The sequence below is a fragment of the Camelus ferus genome, chromosome 8 (assembly GCF_009834535.1).
Source record: "Camelus ferus isolate YT-003-E chromosome 8, BCGSAC_Cfer_1.0, whole genome shotgun sequence".
In the NCBI taxonomy this organism is placed as follows: Eukaryota; Metazoa; Chordata; class Mammalia; order Artiodactyla; family Camelidae; genus Camelus; species Camelus ferus.
This window is the reverse complement of record NC_045703.1, coordinates 44,513,232-44,526,966: the sequence shown is the minus strand read 5'-3', so window position 1 is coordinate 44,526,966 and position 13,735 is coordinate 44,513,232. Positions and strand designations below refer to the sequence as shown.

The following is a 13,735-nucleotide window of genomic DNA, read 5'->3' as shown; positions in this document are numbered from 1 at the left end:
ATGAGAAGAGAACACGTGTGAGGGGTACTCGGGAACTGTGAAAAGCGCTGTCCTTCAATATTCAGCCTGCAGGTTCAGCAATTTGACAATTGGTGGCAATGGTCTAACCTTAGTAGGGTCATTCTAGAACAGTGTTTTGTCTCATAATCTCAGTTCCTCCCCACAATCCTCTTTTCACCTCCTCCCCTAGTCATACAGGCAGATATTCTGTTAGCATATTTGCTTTATGGATTTATAGCCGAACTGACTCTCTTGGTAATAATGTCTTGGCTGTGTAGCAGCACATAAGGGAGATGACATAAACCAGTGACTGTGGTGCGGCACGGCTAGGAGGGAGTACGATTGTCACTCACAGAACCCTGGGCTGATCGTCTATGTCATAATCTCTCAAATTCCTGTTTAACATTGGAAAACAACACCTCCGTTAGCTTCTGTTATCAATGATCTGTCGAAAGGAAGCTATAACTTTTTCTCTGATATTCAGTTCATAAAGTAAAATAAAATAGTATATAGAATCACCTTTTTTCTTACAGCAGGGCTTTTATGAACTATGCCTTATGATTCATTAATGAAGCATAAAACAAAATGATTTGATAAGACAAATTGGTCCACAAACCAGTGACATCAATACCACCTGGGAACTTAGAACTGCAGTTTCTCAACTTTGTCCTAGACCTACTGAATCTGAATCTGCATTTCCACAACACCACCAGCTGATTCTACTTTCATTAAAGTTTAAGATATATTGTGATGTGATGTGATGTGATGTGATGTGTGTGTGTGTGTTTGTGTGTGTGTGTGTATGTGTGTGTACTGAGTTCATGATATAAAATATATTTTGGAGTGTGGGTTGCAACCATAAATGTTTCAAAGACCATACACTTCCTGTAGCAACTTCCCAAAGCCAATTATAATAGTAGCACAGATCACTCAAAGTATCAAAAAATGAATTTAGTGCTCAAAAACAGGATTATGAACTAGGCATTATGATCTTCATTTTATCAAAGAGGAAATTAGAGTTTTGAAATGTTAAAAAGTTAGATAAATGTTACACGTCTAATAAGTAGCAGAGCTGGGATTTAAGCAAAGGAAAGTCTCTGGAATTTTTAAGTCTTTGATAAAAATCACTCCTGTAAATCACTGAAAAATATCTTTTAAAACTATTTAACAGATAATTAAAATGAAAAGTGCAAGATCATTCACAGGCTCCAATATGATTCATCATAACTTACTCTTCGTGTGACAATGGGGTCAATTTCTCTCGGGTCTTTGTGAGCAAACATCATCAAATCGGCATTCAAGGTGCGGATCCTCTGAAGTCTCAGGCGAATATAGCGAGCGGAGGTAAACTCGAGCAGTTCAGGAGAAGGATCATCAGCACTCGGTCTCCCATTGATCAAAGAGATGTGAATCTACGCAGTGCGGGAAATAATTTAAGAATTAAGGGTACCAAAAATTAAATACCTGATTTTGTTTGATTTTTCTTAGAAAAATAAAGTTAAGCTCCCCTTCTCCCAGTGAGTCAGGCAGATACAGGCGAGTAAGTACTTTACTGGAATAGAGGAGAGTAGCTGAGGAATTTTATGAATGTTTTAATACATTTTATTGTTTATATTTTAGACATTCTCTATACACTGCAATTCCCCATATTTCTCTGTTCCAAGGCATTGCATCTTCTTGACCTTCCAAGGATTACCATAAATTCTTAAATCAATCTTTCTTTTCTGAAAATTATTGTCCCCTTAAAGTATTTAAGACTCTGGTATATCATGGGAAACCAGAAAACTTGGTTTTAAAAAGTTACAAAATATCAGACAAAAGCAAGAAACCATCAGGAATTTTAGATACTTGAAAGTATCTAAATATATAGGCTTAAAATATAGAGAGCAAAAATTGACACATTACAAGAAAAACTACACAAATCTCTAATCACAGTGAGAAATTTCAATATGTTGTGGGGTTTTGTTGTTGTTGTTTTTACAGTAATTTATAGATCAAGAAGGCAAAAATTTACCAAGGCTATAACACATTCTATGAAAAATCAACTCTATGAAAATACATTAAAACCTAGATGGAATGGTAAATTTTTCAGGAAAATAATTTAGCACAATTGACATCAGAATAAATCAAAGCTAATCATATAATTTCCCATGTAAAAAATGGGAAAATGGTCAAGGACCTACCCTCCAAAGGTGCATGATGCCCACATGCTCTCACAGGGATTTCATGAGAGCAGAGATTTCTAATGAGGGATAAACCATTTAATAAAATAAGAAGTACTTGTATCACAGACAAAGGAATTATTTTTCTAATGCCTGAAGAAATCCTATAAATCAAGAAAAAAAATACCAACAAAACACAAAAACAGACAAAAGATACAAGAGGACTATTCGAAGAAAGGAAAATATAAATGGCTGTTAAACTTTCAAGATAGAGAACGTCACTCATAAGAGAACTGTTCATTAAAACCACTCTAAAAATCTTTTTTTCCATTTTTTCAAGTTGTCAGAACCCCAAAATATTGGTAATACTCCCCAATGGCAAGATCGAGAGGGAACAGGAATTCTCACACACTTAGGACAGGCATGAGTGCCAAGTGGCACAGACCCTTCTGAAGGTGAATTTAGCAGTAACCATCAAAATTACAAAGGCATAGAATTTTTTACTTAGAAATTCTGCTCATGGGAAATTATCCCACAGATGTTACATTTATCATTAATTAATATGTATTGGTGATATATAAAAATATATAATTCCTACAGCATTTTTCTGGTAATAGCAAAAGACTGGAAACAATCTAACGTTCATCAGTATATGACTGGTTAAATAAATTATATATCTATATGGTGAATTATGTGTGCCATAAAAAAGAATGAGGAAACTCTCAATATACTTATAGGAAGAAGTACTTCCACTATTTTGTACTTTGTGAATGCAGCTTTACCTATGCAATAAATTAAATCGAATTAAATTTGTTGAAGAAATTGGAATTGGGTGGTAGGTTTTTGACTGAACACATCCATGCACATACAAGCACGTATACACACGCACAGGAGGCTAGGGAGTTAGGAATAAAAGAAAGGAGTCCTGTACTGGGCTGGAAGCTATGCAGGAACACGACAGTCTATAAGTGCACTGGAAACTGTGACTTGAGGTCACCCACTGGAATTTTCATCCACTTTTGCAAGATGATACATCATGTGTGTTAATTGTGCTTTTTGACAGGAGAGGCAATATGTGTTTCCATTCCTAAAATCCTGTATTTAGATAATCCCCAAGCGCATTTTACAAACTGACTGCCAATAAACTACTGAGTCACTAGAGAAATAAATATAGCAAATTCCGAGATGAGAAACTAATTCTGATATCACAAAGAATTGATTCAAAATGCCTCATGATAAAAATATGAAATTTCCCAGCTAATCGAGTCTTCCTTGGATACTTAGTAGAATAAATTCACTTAATCAACACTTGAGGATGAAAAAATACAAGGTCTCCTAAAACACTGAATCTCAAAATACTATCTCCCGTCTAATGCAGAATATTCTAAAAGAGTAAAGTAGATGTATATTCCATAGTTATGGCATCTAGCAGTTGAGCAAGAAATGTGTTTAAAATCAAGTTTTCTCTATTACTTAAGAAGGTTTCAATTAAATGTTTAAAAATTAATTCATAGATGCATGAAGCAATTAAAATTAATTCCCCTTAGAGATTAATTTGGGCATCCCAAAATCATCAGTGCCCTGAATTCATGCTTAAATTTCAGTTTTATCAAGCTCTTCCTTGACTGCTCCTAAAAATGCTATTCAAAAAGAGAAAATGACTACATGTCTAGGATTCAAGTTTCTGAAAATCATTAAGGTTTGTCTGGTGTCAATGTTCCGTGAACTGTATTTGTGCTATACACGGAATCAGTAAGTGTCTCACATAAACATACTGGAACTTTAAAAAAAAATGGTGTACAAGTTCTCATTTAGGTTAATAAACCATATGATAGCTGCAGAAAGGATTCAGCAAAAGAACCCTTCTCCTCACAGCTTTGGTATTTTCATCAAGCTACTCCGCCAAGAGATCTTGTGAGTATAGTTAGTCCCAAGTTGTTTCTGAGATAGAAAACCAGACAGCTGTTTGGACATGTTGTGTGCAGCTTACTTCCTCATTTTTCTTTTTTCTTTTCTTTTTTTTTTTAAACTCTCCTTCAAAATAAATCATAATATTGGATAGGATATTTCCACTGGCACTTTGCTGTGTAATTCCAAATTCACTGGATAGCTTAGCATACTTCCTGATTTCCTGTGGAGTGACAACTGGAGGGTGTCTATCTTCAAAAAGAAGAAAAGTATCAGTCCTCAAGACCAGCACTACCTTGCTGTGAGGCCGTGGGAAGTCTGGGGCAGTCTGGTGTCTTCTGAAATGATTTCCGTTACAGACATGTTGGTGGATATATGTTCATGCTGTCAAACGAATTTATTCCAAATGAAAATATCAGCTTGATTAACAGCCGTTTTTTTTTAGATTTTACAATTACACTCTTCTTTGAAATTAGTTTTCACAGATAAACAGGAAAACAAAAAAACCTCATGAGATTGATCTCTTTTTATGACCAAATGACTAAACCAATATTATACTCTATCCATCCAAATAATTATTTTTTATTAGTGTAAGCATACTATATAAATCATCTTTCCCTTGTAGATAGAGAAGATCTTGATGCCTCTACGGCATTTTTACTTTGATGATAAGAATATAGTTTAAAGATGGTTTATACAGCAAATAATCAAATCTCTAGTACAGATAATGGTCCCTTCTTATTATGTTTTTCTATTTATATTGCTACATCTGCTTTAGATTACTGAAACAGCATACTCCTAATGCCCTTCCTAGCGATACAAGTTTATTGAGTGAATGGATGGATGGGAGGATGAAAGTAACTTAAGGATCATTAATAAGAATAAGAAACTTTGAAATCAGTAGTGGAAATGGAGTTGACAACTTGAATCGCTCTCAGAATATTTTAAAGTCCCCTTTGATTTATCAGTCTCTAAGTGTGACTGTTATAACAATTTGGTAGTAAGGCGACCACAGGAGATAGAACAATAAAATCCATATGTGTAGGATGAGGTTAGCTATCTACTGGTGTGGTCAAACAACGTATATGTAAATGAGTGGCTGAGACTTGTGGGAACCTCTTAAATCTAACCATGATTAGTATGTTAGTTCAGAGAGGAAGAATAAGATTACGATGAGAACTTGGAAAAATGAACCTAATCACTTATATTTTACCCAGCACGTGGGGAAGAAAGAAAAGAAAGCAAATGTTTGGAGACAGGGGGTGAACTGTAGGAAACTAAGGAAAAGGTGACAGTGCAGCAACTTTTCCCTCTGTTTCTAGCACAGCAAAGGCTTTGACTCTGGCTCTGGGTGATAAATAGGAAGCCGCAAGTCATCCATTTTCAGTCTCCACCATACTTGATCTAGCAGAAGCATTTGAAACAACTGATTGTCTGTTCATTTCCAGGATACCACACTGTCCTGGCTTTCCTCCTACCTCTCCAGCTACCCCTTCTCAATCCTTCTTACTATCTTCTCTCCTCCCTAACATTCTAATACATGGTGCTCTGTCCTTGGACTTATCTTCTATTCTATCTACACTTACTCACTTAGTGATCCCACCAAAGCTCTCAGATTTAAATACCATCTATTCTGACATCTCCCACACTTATATCTCTAGGCTTGATCTCTCCTCTGAAGGTCAGGATGCAGAATCCAACTGCCCTCTTGATCCACTTATGTGGCTGTCTAACAAGTATCCCAAACTTTACATCTCAAGCTGAGTTCCTGCTCTCCATCCCCAGTGTTCCCAATCTCACTACATACTTGTATCCTTTCAACTACTCAGGCCCAGCAACTTGGAGTCAGGCTTGCATCCTTCAGTTTTCCTTCTTCCTACAACCAATTTGTCTGCCAATCTTGTTGGCTTTACCTTCAAAATATATCCAAACACTTCTCACCACTTCCACTAACATAATCTTCGTCCAAGCTTTCGTCTTCTTGCACCTGGGCACTACGATAAGGATCTGAACATTTCTTCCAGCTATAACTCTTACCTCCTTAGGATTTATTTACAACATAGCAGCTGTTTGGGGAGGGGGTTGTTTTAAGTTTTTAGTAAGTACTTCCATCATTTTATTCTCTGTTTTCCTTAAAAACAAAGATCACAAGTTTAATATTAATAATTTAAAATATTGTAGACCAAAGCCAACTCTCACTCATGTTCTAAGTTGGTCTGTATCTGTGTTTTCTTTACTTCTGTTTGCCATATGATCTTCAATAATCTCTGCAAAGATTTCTCTTCAATAAGTTACATACAAGAGGTAAACATTTGCCCTCAACTTTATGAAAATAGTGTAAACCACAGCAAAAGAGGTCCATTCCCATCTCAAACCCTACACCATAATCACATTCATCATTAGCAAACTGCACAGAAGTCATTATTTCCTGAATGGGAGTAGTAATTTTTACTCTCTCCTTATTATTTGGTGCCTCAACAACTGACTTGTAAATTCTCTTGAGGTCAGCTTCTGTTTCAGGGAATTCTTTAATATTCCTTGTAACATACAACTCTGGTCATATCACGCTTTTCCTTAAAATCTTCCAATGCTTCTCTACTTCACTACCAATAAAAGCCACAATTTTTATAGTGAACTATGAGATCCTATACTATCTTCCATGTCACCCCTCCACCCCTACTCCCTAATTATGCTACAGGAGAAAACAATGACTTTTTGGAGCTCTTTTCCTACTTGTTCCCTCATCCAATTGCTCCAGCCAGGCTGCCATCTTTTTTAGGGCAGACCAGATAGGCTTCTACCTCAGGACATTTAAACTTGGGGTCTCTTGCCTGGAATGTTATTCCTAGGTATTGCAACACTTACTTCCTCACTTCTTTCAAACCTTGCTGAGATGAGGCCCTCTCAGCCAGTCCTTCCATATCTAATTACAGTGCAAACTTCATCCTGGCACTCTCTACTTCCTCTATCTGCTTCATTTTTCTCCACAGTACTTTTCTTCCAATATATCATGAATACGATTTACCTACTTATCTTGTTGATTATTTCTCTCCACTCACTAGAATATAAGTTTCAAGAATTCAGGGGTTTATTTATTTTGTTAACTGACAGAATTCCCAGCACGTAGGATAGTACCTAGCAAAACCTGAATACTCAGTAAAAAATTTTGAATAAAGGAAACATGTACATTCTAAATATGTAGCAAATTCAACCAGCCTCCTATATGGAAAGCAATTTCACAGAATAATTAATTACATTTTTCTGTTATTATATGAGCAAATCCTTGAGTATGGTATTTCCACATAATGAAATTAAATTCAGTAATCCCTCATATAATTTTCTACCCAAGCATTTTGAGTTAAGTTGATTTAGAGAAAATTAGGAATTAACAGCTCTGATCCATGATTTCCTTACATCTAGGTCTACTACATTTGTTAACATTAGTTAAATATTAGTTAACTTTATTCTCTATTACACCAAAGTTTCATTTAGACAGGCTATTTTCAGCTGAGAAGGACACACAAATGTCATAAAACATTGTATTTCAAATTAAGAACTATTCAATTTAATTTTAACTAGAGCAAAGTGGGCCTTACCCATTGGTTAGTTCCTTCTTGGTGTAAATCATATTCTATTTCATTGTCCAACCCTCAAATCTGATGTAATATTATTTACACAAGAGTTCATGACAGCACGTAGAATATGTTTAAGTCATAGAGTAGATTCTTTAAACCCTATGGACTTGCTAAGATTAAAGAACAATTACAAAGTATGCAGCTTCTAGAAGAAAAGTTTTTACTAAATATTATCATCTTTATGGATTGTCATTAGTTTTATTAAACGTAACTGAATGGTTATTGAAAAATAACCTTTCCTATCTTATCAAAAAAGTTTCACCGCAGTTTATAAAACCTTTCCAAATCAATGTGATATTTTTAGTCTTAAAATATGAAAATACATTAATATGTGAAAATTAATTCATGGGCAATAAAACACACTGGATAAATAATAACAGTTACATAATGTGTCATTTATAATGCAAGTTAATAAAATATGTATACATTTCAGACTGGAGATTTTCCCTATCAAGAATCTTCAGGTTCTTAATGAGGAAATGGGGTACTATAAAATGAATCTTTCTCCAGTCCATTATTTCCAGTTATATCAGGCACAGTTTATTGAAGTCCTCTTTCCTTTTCCTTTCCCCGTATTTTGTTATTTCCTCCAACTAATCACTGTCATTTTTATGATGGTTTTTATGATGTCTTTTTACTAATTCAAATACTGTTCATTTGCACATCCAGAAAATGAAATACTCTGAAGGCTTAAAACACATGCTTACAAAATTTTATCTCTGATCCATCTTTTCATACTTCAGTATTTCTCATTCATTCATTTAGTCTGTCAGTCACTCATTGATTCAAAAGTCTTTACTGGCTGCCTACTCTATTCTAGGCCACTGACTAATTTTCACTGCCCCTTTTGTGTCATGGTCAATTTCCTCTTGGGCCCTTTGTGAAGTACCTTTTATGTCTCCCCACTGCTCTCAATTAGCACAGACATACTTTATACATCTTTCAAGTCTCATCCAAGGTGGCAATTCCTTCCTTCCACAGAGACCTCCATATCCTGTCTAGGAGTTCTTCCTATGAATTCTCCAAGCTTCACTACTATCTTTGCCTATTTACTTGCTTGTGTGTTTGCTACCAGACTGTAGACTCCAGGAGAATAGGAAGTTTATCTTATTTACAATGTAGTCGCAGTGATTAACACAGTGAGTAGCACACAGTAGATTCTCAATAATTATTTGGTGAATGAATGAATCAGCATCAATACCCAGATATTACAGACTGTGATAGAACTTCCAGTGAATTAGCTCTTAAATCACACGTTCACAATTTTTGTACTGTGTATATCATTTAAATTTTGACTTTGTATATATTTTACCTATATTTTAATTGCATTTATTGGATATACATCAAGAATTCTAGCATACATTTTATTTGCCATAATTCAGTACATCTCACCAGGGGTGTAATAATTCAAGTACCTAAAAAACATTATATGGGTATCCTTGTAGCCTCCAATATTTGGATAAATGAACAAAAAGTTATTTAAGACACTAACAGAGCATTTTTGAAGATAAAAATAATGTGATACACGTGTATATCCTTAGATGCATTACCAGAACTGGAAAGATTTTCTTTTCATGCAGAGTATAGTGTACTGAATTATTTTAGAAGGTCCCTAATAAACATGACACTATCATTAGAATTTACAAGCTCAACCAAAGCAACTACTACTCTTCCCTGGTTGATGACTATTGTGCTGTTGGAAAAGTAATATTTTAACATATAAAATGTCAAAGACTGTCCATGACATTAACTTCCATAACTAATCTATTCCAAGAATACAAGGAAATGTCAGCCTAATGAACTACTTAACAAATACGACTGTATCACTGACAACTGTACCCCGAGCTTAGCCTTGGCAGGTCTTTCACACTCCTGTGAGACAGTATTTCCGTTTTGATACCTACTTGGCTCCAACTGCCCCTGAAACTTAAGATTGTTTTCCTCCTGTTCTTTAGAATTATAATTCTTGAATTTGTTATTCCTGGATGAAAGCTTTTCCTTCTATGAAATATGTACTCAGATTCATCACTGTCAAAGCAAAGGTCATTAATAAATTATAGTAGAATAAGAAATTCAGTTTTCTTCAATGAGTATTTGTTCTTTTATGTTTTTATTTTTCTTCTCTCTGAGTGAAACTGATCAAAATATTGTGCTCCAAAGGTTGTGTAGCTCCCCTCTCTCTCTCTGTCTTTCTCTCTCTCTGTATCAGAGTTACTCAGTTATTTATTTTTTGTACCAATACTAGATTTCATGTGGCAGTGCTTTCTAACTCCTATGAAATTAACACATAGAAGGACTAACTAAGTGTTTTGGAAAGATCAAAATAGAAGCAAAATCTTAGCTGCTTTAGGAGTTTCAATTTTCTCAGTTTCAAAATTGGTATGGTCCTTCTTTTCAAAAAGCTTCTGGTGGTCATCTTCCTTTGTGCAAGTCAAAACCATCCAGCAAAACACTTATTTCCCTTGAGCTTAGATTAGTTTCATCTGAAACATGTCCAGATGGGTGACATGTAATTTCATCATAATTGAATGGAAGATCTCACTGGTCATGACGTATAAAAGAAACAATGACAACTAAGTCCCTAAAATTTTCAAAAGAGGAAATAATTACTGAATGCAAACATCACCCCCTTTTTCCTCTAAAAGGACTTGAAACACATGAGCTCGTTTTATATCTATTTTTAAATTTGTAATTATTTTCAAATGATATTTTTTAAAAGTACTTCAAGTTGGAAAATTTTCACTTATTATTTGTTTTTTCTTTCCTCAGTTAACATATATAATATTTGCATGGATAAAAAAAGAGTCGTCAAAACAGGTTTTCTCAGTCTCTTTTAGGAGTGTCTCATTCAAATTTTATTAAATGCAGATGTCATTACTACATCTTTGTGCTGTCAAGCGAAGACTGTGTAGGGATATAGACATCATCTGAAATTCATAGCAAGGAAAGAATCTAAGAGGAGTAGCTTCAGAGCAGACCAGGAGGGAAAAATCACCAGAAGAAAAACTCTTTCACTATCCCTAGACACTTGCTGGATGTGCCTCAACCAGAGACAGACTAAGAGAATAAATCATCAGTCATCTATTCCAACCTCACAGCTATTTTAGAAATTTCTTTCCAATACACAGGCACTTAACACGTAAAAACAATGGTGGTTATGATTTCATACTTACTGGATATTAGGCATACTTGCATATAATCTGTGTATACTAACTCATATAGTATTAACTCATTGAATGCTTACATCAACCTCATGAGGTTAGTGTTATTATCGTCTCCCTTTTAAGAAGAGAAAACAGACACTGAAATTTTAACAAGTATGGTTAAGTTCATATAGCGAAGATGTGTTCCAATTCTAGTCTGACTTCATTGGTTGAGCTACTCAGCTGACCACTGTACATCTCATAGAGCAGGGTTTTAGTAAGCATTTGTTGAATGAATAATAGCCAGTCATCCAGGCACTATTTGAAGACTTCTAACAACATTAAGCTTACCACTGGTGAGATCATCTTTTCCATGCACTTTTCCATTATTTACCTGCCTTACTTACATTGCAATCCCATATGTTACTGACACTAGTATTTTAACTTCGTTCTTTCTTTATTTATCCTGCTCTTGCTCTTCTGGAATTATCTAGCTTGTTTGATTTCCCCAGCTCTTGGCTTTTCTTCATGAATTTGGGTCAGGTTTATCCTACTAGTTGTGTCTGTTCTAGACTCTCTTGAGTAAATTGTTTACCATGCCCTAGGTCACCACCCAGGATCCACCACCCACCCAGATGCTAAACAGGCCTCCTGTGAAGGGGCAGGAATGAAGCATACTAAAGAACAGAGGATCACTAAGCCAAGGATAGTCCTAGACCTGATTAACACCACCTGGCATTGATCCGTATCAGTAGAAATCCTCCTCGTAAGTGGAAGCAAAGGTCTACACTAATCAAAACCAGAACCAGAACCTGTCCAAGAGTTGAAGGCTAAAGCATCAATTGTTCAGAAAAGAACCAACCCCTAAAAGTCTTACTAACATCAAAATAAATGAAATTGGTTATGACAGGTTTAGTACGTAAGCATTTTAGTAAGTAAAAACCATGCATTGATATGCAAAAAAAAATAATTTCTACTTTATGACAAATTCTACTAAGTAGGAAGGACTAAAACCTCAAGATACAGGGAGAAGGGAAAAATAATATGTTAATACCGGAAGTAAATATCTGTGAAATTAATATGCTCTTCTTTAGTGTGGAGAGTTGTTAGAGAAAGTTCCAAATAGAAAAAAAGCCACTGAGAGTACAGTGACCTACATTGGTAGGACAGAACAATCAGTACACTTGAAACACATATAATAACAGCACAAAGGAAAACTTAAGCAACATTTTCCTGTTTTGTTTTCAGTCCCCGCATGGGAATACTTGTTTGAAATTAAAATAAAATCTTGGAGCAAGAGGTCTAAATACAGCACCAGATCCTGTGTCAGTAGATTGGAACTAAACCTAGATGTGCACTTGAAAGAGAAATGCAGTCTCTTTTCCATCCTCATTCTCTGACTCAAGGGTTCCTCAGAGAGAAATGCATGTGTGTGTGTGTGTATGTGTGTGTGTGTGTTGCAAGTAAATAAATGAAAGCTGTAAAAATACATTAATTGGATTTTTCTCATTTATAGAAAATAGTATTTTGGGATGGCTACTGGTAATCACAGCTAATTTAATGCTCAGAAATTTTCAGCTTCAAACAACAAGATGTCAGAGATTTTAACTTACAGAGACATAGTAAGACTTAGAGAAGGGTTTGAATATAGCACAAGGTTCTCACAATTGAGCACCACCTCCCCACCAGGCTAGCCGTATTTCTAATAATCCTAACATATGTGTATGCAAACTAGAATCTCCTTGCTGAGTGGCCACACCCCCACTTTTTGACATGTGCCATCCAACTGCCCACTGGCACTAATATAATGACAACATATTTTCTGAATGTTCCCTTCTTTCGCCTCTTTATTTTTTTGCTTTCACATTATTAATTTTTTGGTGTCTCCTTCATATCTTTGCTCATTCTCCTATCGCCTCTTATATTTTTTATTCTTATCTTGCTTCGTTTTATTTCATCTTTAGAGGGAAATTTCCCATCCACAGTTTATCAAGTTTCTAGGCTTTCAAGTGAAATCATGCATTCTATTTCTTTAAATATGGCCTCTAGCCTAGCTGTGTAAGAAGAAACTACAGGTTTTACCTCTCCAATCCTAAGATTGCACAAAGAGTAAAAATAACTAACAAAATGAATTGTTTTTTTTCCAGAACAAAATTTTATACTTCCATAATTGAAGGATTTTTATTTCAGTGGGCTTGTAAAGTTGAGTACCTATGAGCCTGCAAGTAAGACTACAAAGACAATTGTATATATATGCTTTTCTAATTTAGGTTAATACCATTCCTGGTGCTTTGTATAATTGTGTGTGTGCATGTGTGTTGTATGTGTTCAGACAGTTAATCACAGTTGAAGATCATATATGTTGAAGAAGGCTGCCTCAGTTCAAAGTCTGGCTCTGCCATTTACTCCTTATGCGAATTTAGGCAACTGACATAATCTCTCTGGGATACAGTTTCCTCTGTAGAAGGCAAGCAATAATAATAATACCTACTTAGTATGCTGTTTGCTAGATTAAAAAGGTAATTTATTGCAATCTGAGTGGAAAAATGCCTGGCACACAGGAAAAACTATGAAGTGTCAGTTGTTACTCTCGAAAGAGTAAGAAAAATAAGACAAATGGTTGGGTGTCTCCCTGCTAAGCAAGATGTGCTGCCCCCTCTACAGGAGTTACCTGTCACCAACCTGGACAGCCTCAGACAATGGAAGTAGTAGTGACAAAGTTCTCACCCACAATGGAGGGTGATTCTGGAAGGGCTAAGGATGTCAAATTGCAACAGGAGACTATGCATGAAGGAGAGCAGGACATTTGCCCTCGTTTTGCCTCCTCGTTCATATTCAATTTCACACAAGCAATTAAGAAAAAGAAAGGTCAGAAGGGTCCCTAGCT

At 35.5% G+C, this 13,735-nt stretch overlaps 1 protein-coding gene across 2 annotated transcripts in view; it reads right to left on the bottom strand.

The window, feature by feature from the left end:
- LAMA2 (laminin subunit alpha 2) overlaps positions 1-13,735 on the bottom strand; it is a 516,055-nt gene that overhangs the window by 317,052 nt on the left and 185,268 nt on the right. For both annotated transcript variants that reach the window (XM_032484891.1, XM_032484892.1), the window contains exon 5: positions 1,233-1,412. In XM_032484891.1, coding sequence (XP_032340782.1) covers positions 1,233-1,412 — 180 coding nt within the window. The remainder of the gene's footprint in view (positions 1-1,232; positions 1,413-13,735) is intronic.